General features: G+C 34.3%; 1 protein-coding gene across 1 annotated transcript; it reads left to right on the forward strand.

The window, feature by feature from the left end:
- Nucleotides 1-12,107: 12,107 nt before the first annotated feature.
- On the forward strand, nucleotides 12,108-14,398 carry LOC132190967 (protein FAR1-RELATED SEQUENCE 5-like). The gene is made up of 2 exons (XM_059605993.1): nucleotides 12,108-12,179; nucleotides 12,806-14,398. Exons 1-2 carry the CDS (start codon nucleotides 12,108-12,110, stop codon nucleotides 14,396-14,398), a joined length of 1,665 nt encoding a protein of 554 aa, XP_059461976.1.
- The last annotated feature ends 11,959 nt before the right edge of the window (nucleotides 14,399-26,357 follow it).

Below are 26,357 nucleotides of genomic sequence, written 5' to 3' on the forward strand. Positions count from 1 at the left end.
AAGGCTTCTCCCAAATTTGGAGAGCATGATGGACTGATCTGGGAGATCATTGCAATAATATGTCCTTTAGAATCACGACAAACTGCTGCCTGACATGAGAAAGAGTCCCGGATGACAGTATCAAAATTAATCTTGAACCAGAGATTTGGAGGGGTAATCCAATTTTCTGTTGAAACCTGTGTATCTGGATGCCAAGCTTGATAATGCTCAAGTGAGATTTTATTAATATGAGCTGAGACATTCCGAACATCAAAGACAGAATTGTCATGAAAAGCTTTGTTTCTGTAGAACCATAAGATGTCACATGCCACAGAGGCAAAGATTTGGAACTTATGACAGTCCTCTCGAGGGATACCGAGATATCTGCCTGGAGAAATAATCAAATTTATCCATTCCTCCATTGAAGAGAAATTGAAAGTTGTCGAGTCCAAAGGCCAGAAAGAATTTCGCCAGACAACACGAGCAAAAACACATTTGAAAAATAAATGATGCATGGAATCTGTGGCCACTTTACAAAGAGGACAAGAAGTATCAGCAATGGAAGGAAACAATTGACTTAATCTCTCCTTAGTCGGAAGAATATTCCAAGCTATTTTCCACAAAAACAATTGGAGCCTGTCATTGATATTAAGCTTCCATAAAGATTTCCAACAAATAGAGGAAGGATCTATATTGGAAAAGCAGTCAGAGATAAAATGATAGGCTGATGAAGTCGAGAAACATCCTGAAGTGGAAGGAGTCCATATATACTTTGTCTCGGGATCTGATGAAATGTGAATTTTAAGAATTTCATGAGCTGAAACAGGATCAAACAAAGCATGAATGGAAGAAAACTTCCAATTACAGGAAAAAGGATTAATAAGATCCTTAATTTGAAGAGATGGCAGATTGCGATTGCTGGGGAATTTGGGCATAGGCTTGAAAGAAGGAATAGTAGGGATCCAATTTGAGGACCAGATAGAATTGGAAGATGACCTTGAAACCTTTAAACAAGCTCCCACTGAAATATACGGTTTACTTTTTTGAATACCTTTCCAGAACCAGGAGGCAGAAGAGGGATTGGGGGAGGAAACAAAATTCCCATACTTGATATATTTATTCTGAAGTTGCTTTACCCAGAGACAATCAGAGTTTGAGAGCAATTTCCATCCCAGCTTGGCTAATAGAGACAAATTAAAAGCATGCATACGACGAAATCCAAGACCTCCTACATTTTTTGGAAGACAAATAGAGCTCCATGATTTCAATGAGAGATTTTTTGCTTTATCCTTTGGAAACCCCCACCAAAAGTTTTTGAAAGACCTATCAAGAGAAGAAGACAAAGAGGCAGGAAGAAGAAAAGTGCTCATAGCATAAGAAGGAATTGTAGCTGCAATCGATTTAATTAGCACTGAGCGTCCAGCTTGAGACAAAGTTTTAGCTCGCCAACCCTCTATCTTGCCAGAAACTTTATCTAAGATATCCTGAAAAGCTGCTTTTTTGGATCTACCAAAGAAGAGAGGAAGACCAAGGTATTTAGAAGTAGCCGAAGCCGATTTGTATGGGAATATTCCTTGGATACTGGTGATAGTGGAGGCAGCAGTGTTTTTGCTAAAGTGGACCGAAGATTTAGAACTATTGATAGCCTGTCCAGACCAAAGGCAGTATTTATCCAAGCATGATTTGATAATAACTGCTTCTGCAGAAGTGGCTTTAGCAAAAACAATAAGATCATCCGCAAACAAGAGATGCGTAATTGGGGAGCAATTACGAGCAATTTTGATTCCTTTAAGAAGATCATGAGATTCTTGGTGAAGGAGAAGCCGAGAGATGACTTCTGTGCCAAGAATAAATAGAAAGGGGGATAAGGGGTCCCCTTGACGAAGCCCTCTGGCTGGGCTGAAAAGACCAAATGGGCTTCCATTGATGAGAATGGAGAATGAGGGAGAAGTAATGCAGATTCGAATCCAGTTGATCCAAGTAGAATTAAACCCAAGCTTTGCTAGAATATCTAGAAGAAATTTCCATTCCATTCGATCAAAGGCTTTTTCCATATCAATTTTTATAGCCATAAGTCCACCTCGCCCTTTCTTAGAGTTGAGAGAGTAGAGAAGTTCATGAGCCAAAATAGTATTATCTTGAATATTCCTGGAAGGAACAAAGGCAGATTGATAAGGAGAAATGAAGAGATGAAGCAAACCTTTGAACCGATTGGCTAGGAGCTTGGAGATGATCTTGTAGATAATATTACACAAGCTAATAGGTCTAAATTGATCCACAGAAGATGCCTCCAATCGTTTGGGAATGAGAGCAATAAAAGTGTGATTTTGTTGTTTTAGGAGATGGTTTTTCCCAAAAAAATCCCATATGCTTGCAAGCACCACATCTTTCACTGTGCTCCAATATTTCTTATAAAAGAGTGCAGTAAACCCATCAGGGCCAGGAGCTTTTGTGGAACCAATACTGGATAAGATAGAGAAAATCTCTTCTTCCGAAGGAATAGCACAGATAATATCATTATCCTCAAGAGAGATACAATTATCAAACAAAGATAATAAATCTTCATCTAAGGTAGGAGCAGAAGATGAAAATAAATTCTTGAAATGAGAGGTAAAACAATTACCAATATCAGGTCTATCGGCAGTCCAGTTCCCAGAAGGCATTTTTAAGAAGTCAATTGCATTCCTCCGTCTTTTGATAATAGTTGAAGTATGGAAGAACTTCGTGTTCAAATCTTTACAAGTAAGCCAAAGTTCTCTAGATTTATTCCTCCATAGAGATTCTTCCTGAATAAGCAGATCATCCAGAGTTTTCTGAAAATTTTCTTCTAAGTCACGAGATTGAGAAGAAGGAACAGACTGCTGAATGAAATCAAGTTGCTGCAATGTCGAAGCAATCCGTTTTTGAATATTTCCGAAATGGGAAGAATTCCAAGCTTTGAGAGCTGCTTTGGTAGTTTTGAGTTTATTTGCTAGGATGAAGGGTGAAGAGCCAGTAGAATAGCGACTCCAAGCCTTAGAAATAACCGAACCACAAGAAGAATCATAGGTCCAAAATTCTTCAAACCTAAAAGGTCTAGGTAAGAATAAATTTGAAGGAGCTATATCCAAGATGATTGGATTGTGATCAGAAGAATACACAGGGAGATGCTGAACAGAGAAGTGAGGAAATAGATGAATCCAGTGAGAATTTGCAATTCCTCGATCAAGACGCTCCTTAATAAGTCTATGACCTTGTCGTTTATTAGACCAAGTGAAAGGATTACCAGAGAACCCTAGATCAATCATACCAAAAGAATCCAGAAAACTATGGAATGGGTCATTAGAGGAGCATGCATAAGGTCGTCCACCGTATTTTTCAGATTGAGATAAAATCATATTAAAGTCACCAATACACAGCCATGGCCCAATATAATCCTTACCCGCATCCATCAGAGAATTCCAGAAATCATATTTATTTTTATGTACAGAAGGACCATAAATACAAGAAAGCAACCAGGGAGAATTAAAAGGATCAGAGTAGCACCAAACATTTATTGTATTAACAGTAGTCGAAATACATTCTAGATTCATACCATGGCGCCAAGCTAACAAAAGCCCTCCCTTAGAGCCAGAGGGGGGAGCATGCACCATCAAATAAAAACCTAGTCTATTTAAGACCACAACAGCATCAGAAGGTTGAGCTTTAGTTTCAGACAAAAAAAGGATATCAGGAGAATGTATTCGAATCTTAACCCTTAAACTGCGAATTGCAGAGGCACGGGTTAACCCTCTACAATTCCATGCTAAGAACCTCATGCAGGAGGAGGAGGCCTCACCGGGCACTCCTCCAAAATCTCCAAGTCCTCTGGTGAATCATCAACATGAGCAGGGAATGAAAGATTATCCAGCTCACTTCCATATACATAGTCATTAAAAAGCCTGCGTCTTCCCCTAGATGCCCTGAAATACCAACGTGAAGGAGGAATCGAAGCTGCAGCCACAGAAGCTGTAGTGGGAATATTCCTTTCAGACATATTATTATGGGCTGAATCAGTCACTAAAGAAGCCACAAAAACATCCGGAGCAAAAGCCATGGCAGGCTGTGGCATAACATTCAACGTCTGGCCATGAGGCCCATGAAGAGGGCTAGTCATGAAATTATGGACAGATCCCTTTGGAGGTGCAGCATCTTTTAATTCAGTGAGAGATAATGCAGCAATTTCCAAATTAGAAAGAGATTCCAAGTAGGCTTGTTGTTCAATTCTAGATTTTTTCAGTTGTGCTAGGGGTATATCATCTTCATTGTAAACAAGTTTTGATTTCCCTTTAAGTCTAGGCAAGCTTTCAGTAGATATAGCAGCAGATGCACCTAAGGTAGATGGGTTGGTTGGATATGGAAGCTTTGATGGAGCTGAGGGGGAGAAGGAAAGAGCAGCACTGTGAGGACGAGTAAGAGAATAAGGCCGGAATCTAGATGGGTTATGGGATTTTGGTGGGGTTTTACGGGTGGTTTGAGGGCTGTTGGAGTGGGTTATTTGGTAAAACATGGGCTGTGTATGAGATTGATGGGCTGGAATTATAGGAGGTGTTAAATGAAAGGGTGGAGGTGGGCTTATGAGGCTTGGGTTGTCTGAATTTTGGGCCCATGAATTGAGAAAATTTTTAAAAAAGTCTGGTTTTGAGAATTGAGATGGAACCGTAGGTGTAAAAAGGTTTCCAGAAGTTTGAAAAGTTGATTCCAGCTGTTGGGTATTTGGTGAATATCCATATAAGAATGGAAGAAGATTTTTGGGATCATTAATGAGAGGGTAAGTACATGATGAGTCATGAGATTGCATGGGGAGATGAGTAGATTTACCTCTATCCAATAGCTGGCAGACCGACTGAGAGAGAGGAGAACTATTCCACGTTTGCTGCAATTTTTCTGGTTGAGAACAAACCAAAACAGTTGAGGACTCCACGTGTTGCTCAGTAAACTTGTTTGAGATGGCAACAGATAAATCTCTCTGGTTACTTGCTACGAGAGGCACTAACTGGCCTTGGTTTAAACATGAAGAATCCTGGATCAGAATAGGATCAATGATTCCAGAATTGTTTCCCACCGAAGCTGCTGAAGAAACTCCAGAGTCAGAATCTTCTGATGGCACCGAAGCAACCAACCTTGGGCTCACATACGAAGCAATTCGAAGAGGTCGATCATATTTATCGGGAGGGATCAATTTTTGAGGCGCAGGACAGACTCCCATCTTGTGCCCAATAAGCCCACATGAAACACAATAATCATCCAAACGCTCATATTTAAATGCAATCCAGTGAGATTTTTTCCCTGAACGGGGTATAAAGAAGCCCGGAGCAAGAGGCTTGGAAGTATTGATTTCAACCTTAAAGCGGATAACTTGACGACATATCAGTCCAGAAGAATTGTTGTTATCTAGCTCCAGAAGATTTCCAATTCCTTTGCCAATTTTGATTGCATTTTTTGTTGTCATATATTGATGAGGGAGATTGTGGACTTGCACCCAGAAAGAACAAAACAAAAGCTTCACTTCATCAATAGCCAAGACAGGAGACCAAGGTTGAAGGATCAACAGGGATCCTCGAACATTCCATGGTCCTTGGTTGATGATTCGTTTAAAGTGATCTTCAGTTGAAACTGTAAACAAAAACTTATTTGGAGCCAATACCTCCATAGAAAGAGGCGCTGCAAAACTCCAAACCGCAGATATGGTTTGACGAACATGATAAGTGTTAAGGGTTTTCAAAGCTAGGAGCTTACCTATGAACGCATAACCCTCCTGAGAAGAAGGATTACCATTATGAACCTCCAGTTGATCCGGAGTATCCCAGCCCAGTGCATCAGTTTCAGCAATGAGGGCTTGCAGAGCTTCCTGGGACATTAAAGAGTTTTCCATGGTAACGCAACAAACAAACAGTGAATTGTGAGATTTGATATGAAGAGTGGAAGTAATGAAGGATGGCTGGAGAATAATATAATAGCAAGGTTAAAGGAAATAGAATAGAAGAAAAAGTAGACGAAGCCTTAAGGATTTCTGATCATAACGAAAAGGAGGTGAAGCTCTGGTGAAAGAGCGAGTGTTTTCTCTCTAGACGAGAGCAGTTTTTTGAGGGAAGCGTTTTGAGTGTAGGATCAAATTGATAGTTAAATCCTAATGAATTAGACGACTTCAAATCAGCCCTAACAAACTCCTGAATTTTATATTATTTTTTCTTTTAATAAGGACTAATAGAAGGATTGGTTGAGATGAGTAATGATCAAATTACATTTTTATCACACAACTATCATATTATTGGGTGTCGATGTCATACGAAATAAATGGTAATGAAAACTTGAAGAGCAAGGAATTCAGAAACAGAAAAAAGTGTCAAAACACCTTTGAAAAATTGGAAGCAACGAGCACGAAATGTGACGCATAGTGGGCACAAAATAACAAAAAGAGCCTAGTGAAGGTGTCGATAATAGAGGTGGCAAAGGGCAAGGAAAAAAAAAAGAGGTTGAGTACCATGGAAGCAGGAAATAATATAACGATAGAGGTTGGTAACCAGTGTTGGGATCGTTTGTGTAAATTTCTAAACTTTTTCTTTTTATGCGGTGGATTAAAAAATACAATCTCCAAGAACTTTTGCCAACAAGATAAACATACTTAGATCTAATAACATATAAGTAATAATGTAGCTTCAACCCCTCCTAGGCATTGGGGCGTAGGAGCGTACAACTGTTCTTCCCATAATGTAGGGCTGAGCAATTGTTGTTCCAACGAACTTTCAAACTTATGGTATGAGTTAATACTCATTCCATGTTTTTTGCATTATTCATGTTCTTCGCATTCTTCGTGTTCATCACGTTCTTGATGAACTTGTGGTTGATCTTCAAAACAATCATGATGTACACTTTCATTTTTTTTAATTTCTCCAAGAACTTCAAGATTCTCCAAGAATTGAGGATTCAATTCTTCCATCAGATCTTCTCTTTGATAACTGAATATGACTGTGAGTGTGGGCTCACACTATTTTTTCAAGAGGCTAGAGAAAACTAGAAGCAAAGACCTAGAGAGTAATTATCTCCCTTAGGCGTGTATTACTTTCAAAAGATAGAAAACAATTTTTCAATTCTTCTGTAAGTCTGATGTGTTTCCACACTCAATTCGCCCTTTTTGCTTCTCCTTGGCACCTCTATTTATATTATTGGAATCTCAAGAGAAAACTGATTCTTAATCATGTGAGACTAGGGTTTTGAAAACCCTAGTCATAATAGAATTTGGTCAATGGGTCAAAAGACCTTCCTTGCCCTTCTACACATACACGGTCATGGGGAAGAGATTACTCTCTCCCCATGCGCCTAAGGCCACTTGGTTCAACACTTGGGCTTGGGTTTTATCCTCAATCCCAATGCTCCTTAAACTTAACTTTAGCCATTTGAATTTAATTCCCTTGAGCCCAAATTTTACTTACTAGCTACAAGAATTAAAACCAAAAAGCCCAAAGCTTATTTTAATTCTTTAGCCTGTAAGAATTATATCATGAGCCTAATTGCTCTATTTAATTCCCTAAGTCTAATTTCTCCAACTTAGCCCTTTAGATTAATAAATCTCTTTGGCTTATGTTTTATAAAATAAAACATCTCAACTAAATACACATAAATATAACTGAGGCCCAATATTTATACTAGTCAATTTACATTAGCTCAAAGAGGGGCCCAAAGGAAAAAATATCATTAACTTAATAGGTCTGCGACTATGTCTACATTGACCTTATCACACAACTCTATTTAATCACAATTAATACCTCTACATAACTGTGACTACACTCTAATGAATATTTTTGAGTTAATCAACTAATCTTCGTGACGTACTTATTATGTATGTTACCCCTCCATAGAATCATTCCGTAGTCGAACTAAAGTTTATGTACTGTCACTTTGTTCACTACATCTTTCCTTGAATCAATGATTTAACTTTATGATTATCCTTATATACCTTGTGAGAAATATTCTCACATTGTACATGCATAAGTTTCAGTCATGCCTACTGAAACACTCAAGCCCGAGCTTCAGGATAATATTTCCCATTAAATCTAAAACAATGGGAATGTTCCTTGTCGCTTTGTCTTAGACAAAGGATTTGGATTCCTTCTTCAAATCAATGTTCCCACAATGCTACATACGATCACCTAACGTACCGAGGTTAGATCGACCGCTAATAGATCTAATTCTTTTAATACATCAAAGTAATCTACACTTCACATCGGAGTGCAAAGACCTTCTCAGGATTTAGAGTAAATACTATAAGCCGTCGTGCACGTACATCATTGTTAAGACAGTATTAGTAAACAAATGATAACTCAAGTGGTCATGTTCGGTGTATGGCCCAAACCTGCCAATACCCCAACTTATCAACCCAAAGCCTACCCGCTTCTCCTAACTAAGACAAGTCGTTGAGGTTCGATATGTTATAGTCTAAATGGAGTTCCAAATTCCATTTACTACTATGAACAATTAGTTTATAAGTTGTAAGGACCTTTGAGTATGATCTTATGTGATACACACACCATCACTCAAATACAATGCATCTTAGGGATCTTACATACATATAATTGGACAATACGCAATCACTCAAATGCAATACATCTTAGGGATCTTATATATATATAATCGAATAATACACAATCACACATATATGTCATGTAAGAATATATCCGTATATGTCTACTGTTATTTATCATAATATTTAAAACATTATCCAATCAATTAGAGTTTTGGACACCATTTCCAACAACTAGCCCCGTCATGAGTGTCCTAAGTTAAAACTATCAAGGGTTTGGAAACCCTCAGACAGTTCAAGACCTTTACCAAATAGTAAAGTAAAAAAAGCCCAAATTTGTGTTTCTGATGGAAACTATAATTAAACAACCTCAATTACAAATTACTAGGTCCAACAGTTTTGCGACATGTTTTTATATAAAAAAAAAAATTTATATATATATATATATATATTGGGGGGAGAGGTATGTCAAGCTGTTTTAGGCTTCTTGAATTCTAGAATTTTTTGTGCTAACATTAATTATAGTTATATAGCCCTGATTCCAAAAATGGAAACCCCATCCAAAGTAACAAAATACCAACCAATTACTTTTTCCAATGTCTTGTACAAATTAATTGCCAAATGTATTGCCGAAAGGGTTGAAGAAAATATTGCAAAGTATTACCTCCAAGGATCATTGTGCTTTAATCCCTGGGAGGTTGATTACAAATAATATCTTGGTGGCTTATGAGGCACTTAACACAATGCAATCTCGGATGAAAGTGAATGAAGGAAACATCGCTAAAGCTAGATATGAATAAAGCGTTTGGTAGAGCTAAATGAAATTTTCTAGAAACTGTAATGAAGAAGATTGACTTTTCTTATAAATGGGTGACATTAATCGCAGTCTGTGTCATATTAGTCAATTATTATGTCCTTATTAATGGTTAGCCTCACGAAAAAGTCGTTATATCCAAAGGGCTCAAGGAAGATAATCATTTATCCCCCTACCTTTTTTATTTGATGTGTTGAAGGTTTGAGCTCTCTCTTCTAGAAGACGGAAGAAAGTAGGATGTTGTCAGCTGTCCCAACCACGAGAGGTAAAACCAAACTGAGCCACCTATTTTTTGCTAACAATAGCTTATTATTTTGTAAAGCAAATGTTGTGGAATGGAGCAAGACTCAATAGCGGTTGACAATTTATGAAAAAGTGTGAGGGCAAAAGCTTAATATGAAGAATATGTATATTTTATTTAAGTGAGAACACTATAATAGAAACCAGGGATTATATTCTTTCAAATTCTCCTCTCAGACATAGGTCATTCTATGCATGGAGGAGTATATAGTAGGTAAAGAGTCTTCTAAAGGCAAGGTTGGTGTGGTGAGTGGTAAGATGGGTCTAATATTAGAATTTGGGAAGATAAATGACTTCTAAATCCGTTAAAACTTTGCAATGCAATCTAATCAAGAGGTTGGATAGGGATGCAAGAGTTAAGGAACTCATTGACAAAGATACTAGCTAGGTGGTGGAATGTGCCTCTTGTAAATAAGATTTTTAATGAAGATGATGCTAAAAGAATATCCAGTATGGAAATTACTTCTAATATACATACCGACAAATTGATTTGGAATAGTACGTCAAATGTGGAACTCTCAGTGAAAAATGCATACCATATGAGGAAAGATATATTAATGTGGGATTCAAGTGAATGCTCCATAGCCTTCGTGCATAGCAATGAGTGGAAAATTTATTGGAATCTAAATGTCCCGAGGGTGGTGAAAGTGTTTATTTAGAGAGCATGTAATAATTTGTTACCCACCAAAAAAAAAAAAAATTGTTTTAAAAAATGATTACTAAAGATCCTTTATGCCCAATTTATGAAGTGAATGTGGAGAATGCATATCATATCTTGTAGCGATGTCTATCTTCAAATGATATGTGGGGAGAATATATTATAAAATTTTTAAAAAAAATTTAGTGGTGAGGATGATTTTCTTCAAATTGCAAGTAAGCCACTAGCAAAGTTTGAGAATGAAGAGTTTGAATTAATGACCACAATAGCCATAAGGATTTGGCCCCATAGAAATACATTAGTATTTGGAGGAGATCTCTTACACCCGACACAATAAGGGTGAAGGAGGCTATAGAGGAATTTTAAGAGGCAGAACAAAAGGCAAAAAACAAGGAGGCACGTCAGCCAAATACAATTGTACCAATATGGATGGTTCCCTCACGTGGTTTGATCAAAATTAATTGAGATGCGGCCATTGAGAAGACAACAAAGAAGGTGGGTGGATATATTTGTTAGAAACCATAAGGGAAAGGACTTGGCAACCACATGCTCGTCCAAGTTGTATATAACTGACCCAACTGTTTACAGGCTTTTGTTGCATGGAAGACAGTGAAATTTGGTAGAGATTGGGAATACCAAATATTATCTTGGAGGGTGATGCTTTGAAAATAGTAAATGCATTATGGAAAGAAGACCAATCTTGAAGCAGGTATGATAATTTGATTTACGATTCGAAGATAATACTATATAGTCTTCAATCATGACACTTGATACATATTAGAATTGAAGCAAACATGGTAAGCCCATTATTTGGCAAAGGCGGCTCTTCAACAATCTTTCGAGCAAATATGGATGGAAGAATACCCTAATTTTATTCATGATATTGTAACTTCATATAGCATCAAATTTTCACTAAAAAAAAAAAATCTGATAGTGTTGATGTGGCAGTCCCAACTAACCATTGGATCAATCATTATTAAAAAAAAAAAAAAAGAAAAAAAAAAGAAAAGAAAGAGAAATGCTAGATATTATAATTCTATCAAACATTCATCTAACAAGGTTGAAGCTTCCAACTAACCCTTGGATTAATCATTTGTAAATCATGCTCGTCCAAGTTGTATATAACTGACCCAACTATTTACAGGCTTTTGTTGCATGGAAGGCAGTGAAATTTGGTAGAAATTGGGAATACCAAATATTATCTTGGAGGGTGATGCTTTGAAAATAGTAAATGCATTATGGAAGGAAGACCAATCTTGAAGCATTTCTAAATAAAGATAAATATCCAATAGTTGATTTGGAGTGCCAAACAATTGTAGGATAAAACTATAGTATAGCATTACTCAAAATATAAAAATAAAAAAGAAAAAAGAAAAAGAAAAGAAAGAAAGAAAGAGTAATGCTAAAAGTATGCAATTTCTATGAAGAATAATTGAGAAAATTGCAAAAAATATGCAATTTAATTGTTGCCCCGTTGGTTGGGTATAAAAGGAAGTAGCCATTGGTGACTAGATAGGGTTTTTATAAGGACAAAGTTTTCTTCCAAACTAGGTTGGAGGAAATTCCTCCAACCTAGTCTTTAAAATTGACATGTGTCCTCAAACATGTGCTTCTCACATGTTTTTTTTAATACCCTAATTTCCCTAAACCATAGTTAACTCCACCCTTAGTTTCTCTCTCTCACACGTTCTCTCTCTCTCTCTCTCTCTCTCTCACGTTCTTCTCTCTCTCTCTCTCACACGTTCTCTCTGTCTCTCTCTCTCTCCTTCCCCTCCCGCACGAGACCAAGCTGTCTTTCCAACCCAAAAAATCTCTCCATGGAGAGTTTCAAAGCAACAGAAGAGCACGACACTCCTTCATCAACCCTCGCGTTGTCGAAGCCCTTGATGGTGAGAGTTTTCTAAGCTTTAGAATTTTTTTTCTATTTTCTATTTTCTCTAATTTTTTGGGTTTGTAACGGCTAAATCAATTTTAAAACAAAAGTTTTTTTTTTTTAGCTGCTTTGTCTATAATTTCATCTTATGATATTTATGGCTTTAGAATCAATCCTGACCTCTATTTACTTGAGTTGGAACAGAGGAGTTTGTGTGGAACTCCTCTTTTGTTGAGATCAGTTCTTATGGAACTCTGTTGTTGAGGTGTTTGAGTTGTGAGTTGTTTATGAAGTCTTCTTCCTTAAAAGTCTATTCAATACAATTGCAGAGAGTCACCAATATGCTTTATAGATAAAAGAATTTTGACAAAAAAAATTTTTTAATATTTTATTTTTGAGAATATGTGATTTAAAGATAAAAGAATCTTGATTTTTTTATTTTTTTATTTTTATTTTTATTTTTTTTATTATTTTTTTTTTCCAGAGAAGTTGTTTGTTAGGAAGAGAAAAAGAATTAGCAAGCATATCTTTGTAATATTTGTAAATATGCATGTTCATTTAACCAATTTGCTTACACTTTTTTTTTTTAAAAAAAAAAAATTTATTTCATACTAAATGTTAAATGCACTATTTTCATTGTAGATATTGGATACTAATGAAAGATATGCATTGGACAATGAATTAAATGAACAAGAACATGGTCATGGTCTCTTAAGCAAATTAAACACCCCAAGTAAACAAAGCAGAGAAATTGTTGAAGTGCCAAAAATTGGTATGAAATTTGATTGTGATGATAGTGCATATGAATTTTACAAAGAATATGCTCACCGAATAGGCTTCAGTGCAAGAAAACAATTTGTGAAGCGATCCAATTTAGGAATTGTTCAAAGGAGAACATTTTGTTGCTCAAAAGAAGGTAAACGAGTTGTTGATAAAAGGAAAGAACAAGTATCTTTTCATCACCCAATTTCACGTGTGGGGTGTTTAGCACAAATGACTTGTCAACTTCAAAAGGATGGTATGTTAGAAGTTGCTTCTTTTTATGAGCAACATAATCATGCGTTTGTTCAGACTCCCATGAAACACATGTTAAGGTCGAAAAGAAAGATTACACTTGCTCAAAAAGCTATTGCAGATGATGCCGAGAAGTCTGGAATATCAATCAAACAAACTATAGATTTGTTGAGCATGCAAGCTGGAGGTCGTGAAAATCTTGGTTTTTTGGATGTTGACTATAAGAATTATATACATTCTAATAGGAGGAGGGCTTTGAAGAAAGGGGATGGCCGTGCTGTGATGGAGTACTTTCGTAATATGCAATTAGAAGATCCATCTTCTTTTTATTCAATACAACTAGATGACAATGATCTTATCATGAATATTTTTTGGGCAGATGCTAGATCAGTGGTTGATTATGGACACTTTGGTGATGTGATATGCTTTGACACAACTTATCGTACAAATACGTATGGTCGACCTTTTGCACCATTCATTGGGGTTAATCATCACAAACAAACAATTATCTTTGGTGCAGCATTACTTTATGATGAAACTGTAGATTCATTTAAGTGGTTATTTGAAACTTTTTTAAGTGCAATGTTGGGAAAGCAGCCAACAACTATACTTACAGATCAATCTGCTGCAATGGCCAAAGCAATAAATGAGGTGTTTCCTAAATCAAATCATCGTTTATGTGTATGGCATATTTATCAAAATGCTGCTAAGCATTTGAGCCATGTATTTCATTCATTAAAGCAGTTTGCAAATGATTTTGGCAATTGTGTATATGATTATGAAGATGAAGATGAATGGCTACTTTCATGGGATAATATGCTTAAGAAGTATAATCTTACGAATAATAAATGGCTGGATGGGATATTTGATGTAAAAGAGAAATGGGCTATGGTATATGGTCGACATATGTTTACTGCTGATATGAAAAGCACCCAACGCAGTGAGTCCATGAACAATGTGTTGAAGAAGTACTTGAAAGCGAAATATAATCTTTTGCGATTTTTGGAACATTACTCTAGACTCTTGGCTGACAAACGACATCAAGAACTACAAGCAGAGTTCAAAATGAGTCAAACAACACCTATTTTAAAAGTTGATGTTGAGATGTTGAGACATGCTGTAAAGTTATACACCCCAGAAGTGTTCCAAATGTTTCAAGATGAATACATGAAGATGGGCGATTGTACTATTTACAAGGCTAGTGATGTGGTATTTTTGTGACCAAAAATATCAATTATAAAAATAACCACTCGCAATAGGATGAATCTTTGTAGGATACGGCTATAGAGAGGGTGTCGAACCTCAAGGACTGCAAGGGTTTAATTATCAAAATTAAAAGATCAAAGTTAACTTAATTAAAAGGGGTTTTGATTTGATTTGCTTAAAAACTAAAGTGCATGAAAATAAAATAGATTTAAAATAAGAGAGAGAGAGTAGGGTATTGACTTCACCTCTATCCGCACAACAATGGTTAATCATAATTAATCCCATAAATTCATTCTATGCATGTTATAAATAAACAAGAAACTACCTTATTAAAGAATAAGCATAATCTATCTTCGGTTGGCACGGATCGTCCACCTAACCACTAAGACGCGGTACGACCCGTCTTCCCTAGGTATAAATTATCAAATTCTATAACAGGATACATACAATCAATGAATAAGTGTAACCCATCTTCGGTTGGCACGGACTGTCTACCTAAATTACACTAAACTAGGGTGTAGTACAATCCGTCTTCCCTAGGCATGGCCTATCAAATCCTATTGATCATATGTCAATTAAACCCATTGTATAACCATCATCCTCATAATCACAGAAAACAAGAATGATTTGAGATCAATAAAAGTAAAATACTTTCTAAGACAAGAGAAGAATTTCACAAATATTGATTTTTGAATTTAAGAGCAATTGCATTTAATAATTAAGAACATAAATCAATTGTAGCAATCCTCATAATTATACAATCAACATGCATAAATTGAAAATTTAGAAATTAAATACAATCAAACCATTGTGCTTGGAAAGGGCTACATCAATACCCCACGAAGGGGTTTAGCCGCTCATGATCTCCTAAGCTCCAAAGACAATTTTACTGAATTTTGCTCTAGAAGCGGTGTCTTTTTTCTCAATGCTTAGAGGCCTATTTATAGGGCTTAGGAGAGTCCTAGAAGCCCTAGTAATCCTATAAATTTTGGAGATTTAAGTCCAAGTCCAATTAGGATAAAGAAAACCTAAGTCCAAATCGGAATAGGATTCGCCCAGAATTGCGTTCCTATCTTGCGGGGCGATTTTGGCAATGCGACGCTCCGAATTAGGAAAATGCTATTTCACAATGATTTGTATAAATTTGAGTTAGCTTTCCAGTGCCGCTTGAATCACCTCAATCGGATATTTGAGATGAAAGTTATGGCCAAAATACCGAGACATATGCAGAATCCAAAATTGAATCCAATCCAATTTTGACTCCAATTTGAGAAATTCCGAATTAATCCCTTCCTTTATTTGATTAAACTTAACCACAACATATAAGTCCTCTGTTATGATTGGCTACGCTTAATCATCTCAACGTGTGCTTTTAAGCCCAAAATCAATGGAATTAATTGCATCTTTATTTATAACCTGAAAACACAAAAACAAAACAAAAATCAAACAAATAACAATGCTAAGGAATTAACATATGCAAATTAAGGGGCTTGAATGTGCAACATTCGGCGCTTATCAGCTAGTAAATCTGATAATATAACAGAGTACAAAGTTAAATATAGGCAGAGACCTCAAGAACACCTGGTTAAGTTTGAGGCATCAACAACTATGGTCCAATGCAATTGCATGAAGCTTAACTTTGTAGGAATTCTATGCGTCCATGCTTTAAAAGTTCTTGACAAAAAAAATATTAAGAAGCTTCCAATCAATTATATATTGAAAAGATGGACAAAGGATGGAAAGGTTGGTGCTATCAAGGACTATCGTGGGATTGATATTAAAGTTAACTCTCAAGAGTCAATTGGAAAGCGTTACTCCCATTTAAGTCACAATTTTCGTGAAATTTCTACACTTGCAGCAGAGAGTGTGACGATGTATGAATGTGCCAATAGATGTTCTAAAAAATTATTAAAGTATTTGCAAGAAATGAGAAAAAAAATGCTATTCTGAGGGTGTGGAGTGTCAATTAGAGGTCCAAGGTGAAGCTAATAGTAGTTCTGATGAGGATGTAGCTTTGCAAGCCATACTTGGGATTAAAACAAAATCTTCTGTTGGACGTCCAAAAAGAAGGTTGAAAGGTGCATTAGAACGACGGAAAAATGTTAAATCTCAAAACAAAATAGTATATGCCTCAAGTTGTGTTAGCAACTTACAAGAAGAGGTTTGCGGGGCAAGACAAGTTCAATCACTTGAATATCTAAGTAAAGTAAGATATTTTACATTCTTCTATATTACAATAATTTTTATAGGTCCATCAATGTATTTTGGATTATGTTAATAATTACTTAATGCTATATATAGGAGCACTCTATTGATGACAATACTCAGAGAGAGGATGGCAATGACAGACAAGAATTCCAGTTGTTTGATAGCTTAACTCAAGTATAATTCTAAGAAATAACTATCTCTTTTTTTTTTCTTTTTTTTTTTTTCGAATTTCTTGCTAGTCATTTACTTTTAATATGTAAAATTAAAGTGAAAATTTACAAAAAAAAAAAAAAAAAAATTATATGCAGGAATCTGTGATGTGTAATAACTTGGTTGGAGAAGAACTAGAAGACCATATAGTTGGACATAACTTCCAAGAGAGCAGCCTCCAACAAGTTGAGCGGCATCTAGAATACAAGGAAGAATAAACTAGAAAAAATGAGATAACTTGATAGTTTTGGAATGTTTTCTTTGGTAGTTTTGTAGCAATGTTTCCTTTGGAGTGAAATTGACTTGTTGCTTGGAGGTTTAAACATTAAGGATATGTTTCAACATTATTATTTAATTTATTTCTCTTTTTTCTTTGCTTTGCAATAATATGAAATGTACCAAATCTTTGTGGCTCATTTTTTACAAAGTCAGTTATCTTTAGTTAAGTACTTGTATTTTTATTTGTTCATGTGTTTACATTTGTGTTCTATTATTTATATTATTGGTGTCATCTATTTGGTTTTAAAAAAAAAAAAAAAAATCAACTCTCCCACTCTGTCGAGTAATGACTTGCACCTTCACAAGTTACTGTGGGTTCCATTCTTTTTGCTGGATTTTGTGGTTTATTTTTAACCACAAAGTCCTTTCTCTTTTTATTTTACTTCTCAGTGAGATATTTTTTTACTTTAGTTCATGAAGAAGCACTTCACTGACTACCATTTATTTCAAGCATTGTCGACTTTGTGCGGCTTTGTGTAAAGGCAGCAGTTTCGTAAAAGAACACATTATGGCTTTTGAAGAACAAACAACACATACCATGACCCAAAAAACTTAAAATTCTAAACATAAAAAGTGAAGGGATGACAGAAGAACAAGATAATTGCCTTGGTCAAACTATCAAGGCATCCCTTCTCTAAAACAAGAGCCTGAACCGAATTGTAGTCGGGCTATGCAATTGTCTGCACCAGATAGCTGTAAATGCAATCTTCTCGTGGACTATTAGGGGCAGGTTCTAAATTTCAGCAAACAATTGATAATAATAACTCTGCTATGCATTTTAGCAAGCAATTGATGTGCAAAAAAAAAATTCTTAAACTTCAACTGCCATTCATGCATTTCAACAAACACGTTCATACAACACTTTTTTGTTAAAAGAAAAAAAGAAAAAAGAAAAAAAAGAACTCTCAAATCCCCGTCAGGTAAATTTCTCTTAATACAAACAACAACTGTATAAAATCATCCCTACACTTCCCCAGCAACCATGAATCTTCTTGCTTTGTCACGGTGGCGAATCTCCATCTAGATCTAGTCACAAAATCTCAAAAATTGATCACAGAAACCATATCTGAGAGATGGGTTGACGTCGATTGCTCCTTTAGATTGGTCAAATCTGAAAAGTCGGCAAATGAAGACGTTGATGCTTTGAGGACGCGAGGGCAATGAAGACGTTGAGGCTTTGACGATGCGAGGGTTGATAAAGGAGTGTCGTGCTCTTCTGTTGCTTTGAAACTCTCCATGGAGAGATTTTTTGGGTTGGAAAGACAGCTTGGTCTCGTGCGGGAGGGGAAGGAGAGAGAGAGAGAGAACGTGAGAGAGAGAGAAACTAAGGGTGGAGTTAACTATGGTTTGGGGAAATTAGGGTATTAAAAAAAACATGTGAGAAGCACATGTCAATTTTAAAGACTAGGTTGGAGGAATTTCCTCCAACCTAGTTTGGAGGAAAACTTTGTCCTTTTTATAATCCCCGCCAGTATATTAGCGTTGACATACTCTAATAATCACCTATTAGCGCCGACTTTTGAAAGTGGACGCTGATATGTAATCATTAGCGTCCACTTTGCAGTCGCCCCTGATGACAGGATTTCTTGTAGTGCACATACCCCCTCAAACTACCATCCAATTGATAATGTCTCATCCAAATTTTCAATTGTGACAATATCCCCCCAAACTACCAAAACATTGTCAATGTCCTCCTAAGGCTAGCAAAAAGATGAAAATGCCCCTATATTTTTCTCAATAAGACAAAAATACTCCTATAAATTCAAAAAAAAAAAATATAAATATAATTGTTTTTAAACGAAAATTTTAATTTAAAAAGAAATTTTTTTAAAAAAACGAAATTTTTTAATTTTTTTTTTGAAAACGATTATTTTTAAACGATTTTTTTAAACGGAAATTTTTATTTAAAAGATTTTTTTTAAAAAAAAAAATTTGTTTTAGAAAACGAAAATTTTTATTTTCTTAGACGAAAATTGTTAATTTTTTTTAAAACAGAAATTTTTATTTTAAAAAGTTATAAGTCAAAAAAAAAAAAATCATTTTTATAACAAAAAAAAATCGAAATTTTTAATTTTTTTCTTATACAAAGGATTTTTTTTTAAAAAAAAAAATTTAAATTTGCCACCCTTTGGATTTTATTTATTTATTTATTTATAGTTTTAGGTTTTTTTTAGAAGTTTTAGTATTTTTGTTTTTATTTTACTAAGGGTAGTTTCGTCATTGGAGGGAATATTGACAATTTTTAGTAGTTTTTTTTTTTTTTTGGAGGGAGAGGGACATTGTCAATTAGGTGGTAGTTTAAGGGAGGTATGTGGACTTTCCTTTATTTTTTATTTTTGTAAGATGCCACATATATATTAAATGAAGAGTTATTCATACTTACGTTGACGAATAGGTTGAGTTTGGATAAAACAAGACGCAATGTTTAAATTGAAAGATTGGGATTTGAAAACGTGATTTTTAAAAATACAGTAAAATGTTTAGCAAAATTACAGTTTGACCTTTAAAATTATAATTTATCCTTTAAAATTGAGAATTTTCAAAAAAAAAAAATCATCATACCTCCGATTTGAAAAAGCAAAATTTTATGTTTTCAATTTTTTTTTTTTAATAAAAAAAAAGACGCAATCCCAAACGATTTATTTTATGCGATTTGATTAAAAATCGCACTTTTTATCAATAAAATCGCAATACCAAAATGCAACCCTTATTTTAGGAGAATAGGATACTGTTGGAGTTGGGACTATAAATATGTTATCTTTTGGGAAAGTCCCTTTATCATTTTTTCAATAAAATAATCGCTCGGCTTCCTATTTTGTTTTTTTCTTCTCCTTAAATGAAGTCAAGAAAGAAGAACATCTTCTTCTCTCTTTTTGCCTTCCACTACATCAATTTTATACCCACTGATATACTTCATTTATTGGCTTCTTCCTAAATTAAAATTAGGAAAAACTTCATAAAGCCCCCTGGCCTTCCAGCCATTTTGACAAACACCCTTTGAATTTTTAAAACTCTCATTTAAGCCCCCTGAACTTTGATTTGCTCTCACTTTGGACATTTTTAACGTTAAAGTCAAACAATTTCACTTTTTATACCCATTTTACCCTCAACCAAAACGATGTCGTTTTGGGCTGGGTAAGTGTTAGGACACAAAACGACGTAGTTTTTGGAGAGGGTAAAATGGGTATAAAAAGTCAAATTGTTTGACTTTAACGTTAAAAGGGTCCTAAGTGAGAGCAAACCAAAGTTTAGGGGGCCTAAGTGAGAGTTTTGAAAATTCATGAGGGGTATGTCAAAACGGATAGAAGTTCATGGGGGCTTTATGAAATTTCCCCTTAAAATTAAAATAATGTAGCACTTCTTTTTCGTACAAGTATTACTTTTTTGATAAAATAGTTTACCATGAATGTTTTTCTTTATCATATTATAGAGTAATATTTTAAAGGGGTTCACCTAATACAAGTACAAGGCATATGCCGTAAGAGACTCCTTTATCTAAGAGAATTATGATTTTGATTTAAACTAAAATTTTATTCTTGGCTTTTTTCATTTGACGATAAGGTTTTGAGATGTACCATATGTTTGGTTAAATAATAAATATAGCATTGCTCTAATTGGGTTCGTTGGGAAAGCTATTCCCCAATATGAGAATTCCTTGTAAAATATATATATACTAAAAGGATTGAAATAGCGGCGGTTAACTGCTAACCATCTAAATTTCTAAGCGTTTTTTAAGGTGGTTAGAAAAAAGAAAAAAAAAAAATCGCTAACCATTTAGGGCGGAGCAATTAGCGATTTTAGGATTTGAAAAAATCGCTAATTGCTAACCGCCTATATATCTATGCATGAAACGACATCATATGTAGTAGGGTATTACTATATTACCGTAGAAATAATGTGGCTTTGGTTTTTTCTCTTTTTATTTTTATTTTTTTTCCTTTTAAAACGCGGTTAGCGGAGGCAATTATCCAATTTTACTAACTACCTAGGTAGTTACGGTTAGCGATTTTAGCCAATAACCAGTAACGATAACCGTATTTTCTCTTGTAATATAGATTCAAAACTTCAGCAATTTTTAGTTGGGAATATTGCTAGCAAATCCAATAAAATATGTGAGAGTTCTTTTGAGGCTCACCTGCTTTATATAGTTGGACAGGTTGTCGAAAACCTATTAGGAAATGTAAGTTCCATAAAAACTTTCTCATATTTATTACCAAAATTGTTAGCAATTTAAACTGCAAAATTATTAAAATCTCTAACCAAAACATACATTATTCCCACATCTTGGGAGTTGAACCTTTTGATTTTGGAAGGTACCTAGATGCTCCAAGATATGCTTGCAAAAAAATTTTGGCTCATACATTTAATTTGCTAATTGGTCTAAGAATCCTCCAATCTTTGACAGCTTGATGACATTTATGGACATCGCTCATTATGTACAAATTTTGGTCTAAGATTCTAACTTTTGACCATAAAATAATTAATGGTCAATTTTTGTTAACAAATGAGTATCATATTCTTGGTTTTTGGTAGCCTAACAAGCAATCGCTACGGTGGCGGACAAAATTATATGCCATGTGGATTTCAATCTCGGCGTATAAAAAGATAAATACTTTTTTTACATTATAGTGTCCATTTCGCGTATATTTTCGCTGATTTGACATGCCTCATCCACCATTGAGCATTTCTCATGTAAAAAAGACTATAATATGACTTGCTTTTTATTTAAATGGGAGAATATGACATTAATATAGAAATTATATGTGAAAAATTTAGAAATGTGGCGAAAGTCTACATATCCTCTCAAACTACCACCTAATTGATAATATTTTTTCCAAACTTTCAATTGTGACGATGTCCTCTTCATACTACCAAAAATTGTCAATGTCTCTTAATGATGAAACCAACCTTAGTAATAATTTTTTTTTTTTTAAAAAAAAAGGAGTGGGAATTTTTTAAAAAATTCCCAAACTTTTCTTTTTACGAATTTATAGGAACATTTATGTCTCTTTGACAAATATTTAGGTTTTTTTTTTTTTTAATATTTAGGGTTTTTTTTTTTTTTTTTTTTTTTAGTTGGCCTTAGAGTGCACATTATCAATTTTTTGATAGTTTAAGAAGGGGACATTGTCAAGTAAGTGGTAGTTTGATGGGATGTATATGGACTTTTCCCAAAAAATTATTGATTAATTAGGCACATGATCCAGCTTGATTACATTATTATAATTTTTTTTTTTTTTTTTGTTTACTTGTAGATATTAAAACTTAATGAAAAAGAGTCATATTAAACTGTTTTGGTCATATTAATCATTCAAAAATATATCCGGATGGGCTTTTCCAGACTTCATGATATATGCTTTCCAATAATTTCTTCACTCATTATTGAAGCAAACAAGATGGAACCAAAGATTGGATTCTCATTTGACAATTTGCTGAAAAAGAATGGTGACAATTATTTTAAATATATTTATATATTTAAATTTTTAGTATCAATAAATAAATCTTGGACTATCACATGCATGCAGTCGACTTCGCCAGTTGTGAATGATTTAATATAACATGGTCTAAGATCCTGGATGAGTAAGGCGGCACCATTGAAATTATTCTGTCTTTAGGACTAATTGTTGGAGGTTGGAAGAGCACACTATTAAATGTGTGTGGGACATGTTACATGCCTCAGTGGGGAACCATAGGAATAAAAATCTTTGTATTTTGATCTTCAAAATGACTGCAATCGTTGTTGCTTAGTATGGATAGTGATGTACATGTTGTGGGCATCTTACTTCCATCAATCGGGGTTGGTAATTTCTGTTCGTGTGTTGGATCTGAATCGTATCGAGACATGGGTATAAAATTATATATTGTTAACCCTAATTTGACCCATTTAGTTAACGAGTTTGACTTTTCAATCTTAACCTCCGAATTTTGTGTTAAGTTCTTGTCGAGTTAATGGGTTGTGTAAAAAATTGTCAACCCCACAACTAGGAGTAGCAATTTGTGTTCGCGTTTTAGGTTTGAGTCTTATCAAAGTATGAGTATAAAATTATATAGGTTAACATTAACTCAACCTGTTTAATTAGACGGGTTTGACCTCTCAACTCTAACCCGTTAATCTTGTATTAGGTTCGTGTAAAAAATTGTCAGCCCTAGATGTCACGTGTCGGATTCAAGTTGTGTTAATGCATAAATATAAGACTATATTGATCAATCTTAAACCGATCTATTTAATTGAAACGGAAGTTACCTCAACCTTAACCTGCTAGTTTCATGTTGGATTTACGTCAAGATTTGGGTCCTACCCTCAACGCCTCAACAAGAAGTGAATATAAGATCTGTGACCTGTCCCAGTCTCACCTTATCCGCTTACAACCAGAGCCACCATCCAAGGCCAGTTTTAATAATGCATGCATGATTCTTTTTCATTTTCATTTTGAGTACGTGGCAGTTTGTTTTCCGAACAGGTCTTCCTGCGGAGGTAATTAAGATCATCAAGTAATATATGAAGTAATTAACTTGGGATTTCTCTTTGTAATTATACGAGATGCATGCTTGGAATTTTTTTAACACATTAACAGAAAAACACCATTAAAAAACATAGGCTAAAGAGAATTTAACATGAGAACACCATGAGAAATTGTAGCGTTTTTGTGTATAACTCCCTTATATATACAACATGCCCTAGGCAACTGGCTAGTGCGTGTTTGGTTATTAAGATTTTTATGTATATCCAAAATTATGAATTATTTAGAGTTTAAGCTCACAAAATCAGAATTTTCGAGATTCACATTATTCTTGCTCAGATTTATTTAGGAATTTATATCATATTTTTATTTTAGACAACATTATATTTAGAAATATGAGTTTGGTTTTGTGCAATAACTTCATATATTTTAGACAAAGCCAACATAATATTATATTTAGAAATTATACAAAATAATAAAATGACTTATAGATTAAGGATGCGTTTGGCATTGCAATTTCATAGACAAAAAAAAAAAAAAGTTAGGCTTAATTTTTTGTTTTTATTTCAGACACTACTAACTTTATTCCCATAGCTTTTTGAAGAAGAATCAATAGAGATAGTCAAGATTATACTCAAGTTCATATTCCTATTTTTCTTTGAACCTTTTGAACGTCCTCCTTTTGCACATAGCCTTCAGGGCCTTTGTCAATGTACCCAATTTTGACACGCAAACTGCTCCTTTTATAAAATTCAAAGCGACTGAAATACTCTAGAGAATTTAACTAGCAAATACTTTCAACCTAATTAAAATTAAAGAAAATGTACTACTAGATAATGTTGTGAAAAAAAAAAAAAAAAATTGGGAGAGATGGGGCTTATGTGGCATCCACATAGGATTGTAAACGAATAGATCTAATGGCTCACAAACAAGTATGGGCTTGAATCGGTCTCCGTACGTTTGTTAATAAATAAGCTATATCTGTATAAATTCGGTTTGACTCGTATAAGTTTATTTTTATTATTTTTTGTGGTATTAGTTTAATTTTTTAACGAGAACATTTAAGTCAAATAATTTTTCGCTTTTAATATGATAGATATAGCTTGAATTATTGTTACTGTGATTCTTAATATACATGTGTGTTTGTGTGAACATGAGTGTATATATATATATATATATATGTGTGTGTGTGTGTGTGTGTGTGTGTGTGTGGGCGCGCGCATAATGAATTATATACATACTATAAAAACATACATATAAACTTGAGATGAGCCAAGCTTTGATAGATTATTTAGCTTAGTGATCAAAATAAAATAAAATGAACTGGACTTGAACATTTAATACTCGGCTCGACTTGGCTCAGTCTACAAGGGGTCCTTTTTAAGTCTAGGGTTTTCTTTTCTTTTCCAAATAGGATTAGGTTTTGAGTCCAAATTAGTTTAGGATTTTATTTTCAAGAAAATTACAATTTGTGACAAAAATACCTCTAGGAGTGTGCAGCCAGGGTTTTTGCTCTCTCTCTCTCTCTCTCTCTCTTTCTCTCTATATATATATATATATATATATATATATATTTCTATTTTGTAACATTAACTTGCTAATAAAATGTAGCATAATTTAAATAAAAATGTTTAACAAAAAGTTCTCATGAAATTGATGTGCACATGCATATATGCAGCTATATTGAAATTAATAAAGCTTTGAAAAAAAAAAAAAAAAATTCCTTTCAACACTAAGACTATTAGTAAAATTAGAATAATAATAATAATGCTACCCACATACGCACACTCTCACACTTTTTATTTTTTATCAAAAAAATTCAATAATAATTTTAAAAATCACGTCTAAACATATAAAAATAAGAGTGTAAGCGTAAAATTATATGTAGTATTATTCATAAAATTGATTAACATAATAGTAATTACATTTGATTCATATTGTTGAGATGTTACATCCAATAAAAAAAAAATCAAAAATCAAAAATCAAAGATTGGTTCATGATAAGTGTGTACAATTGAGTGGCCATGCATGTCAGCCGCGTTTTTCCCTTTTAATACCCAAACCAAACCAAACCCAACAAAAAAAAAAAAAAGAAGGTAAAAAAAGTGCAGACAAAAGAAGAGTGTTCCAGCTTCGTCAAGAAATGCATGTTTTCCATGTAAAAAAAAGAAAGATTAAAAGGTTGTTGTTAGTCATTGTCACCCCACCACGTACCCCCGTCCATATCCAACCGATCGAGAGCCTTGACAACCCGCCCATTGCCCTTTCCAACTCAAATATCAAAATCACCAACAAAAAATGTCAACATTTTCTCATTATAACTCACAACTCAAACACTTTCCACCTCCTTTTTCCCACTTTTTCCCAACACAAAATCTCCGGCATCTTTTTTTCTTTTACCTTTTTTTTTTTTTTTTTCCTTCTTTTTTCTTCTTTTTCACACAAACCTATCCACTAACACAGTCTTCCTACTTCCTTCCTCCCTTCTTCCCTCCCGGAATGGCATTAAAAGAGAGTTTTATTTTTTATTTTTTTTTAAAGGTAATTTTATCATTTTTGATCCCGGATGTGTATTTTTTTGAAACGCCAAACATGTCGCATCAAAAAATAGATTTGGCCATGTGCTTCCCAGGTGGTCACAAAAAAGCCTAAGCTAGCTAGCAAGTTCATTTTCGACCAAGTACCACCAACCACCTCAATGATAATTGATATTTGTAATGTAACACAAAAGATGTCCCATGATATGTCCAACCCATCACATGTAAAATTAATTAATATGCTTATTTATGGATCACATTCTTGATTATTCCAACAAA

Source organism: Corylus avellana, chromosome ca8, assembly GCF_901000735.1.
Source record: "Corylus avellana chromosome ca8, CavTom2PMs-1.0".
Classification (NCBI taxonomy): domain Eukaryota; kingdom Viridiplantae; phylum Streptophyta; class Magnoliopsida; order Fagales; family Betulaceae; genus Corylus; species Corylus avellana.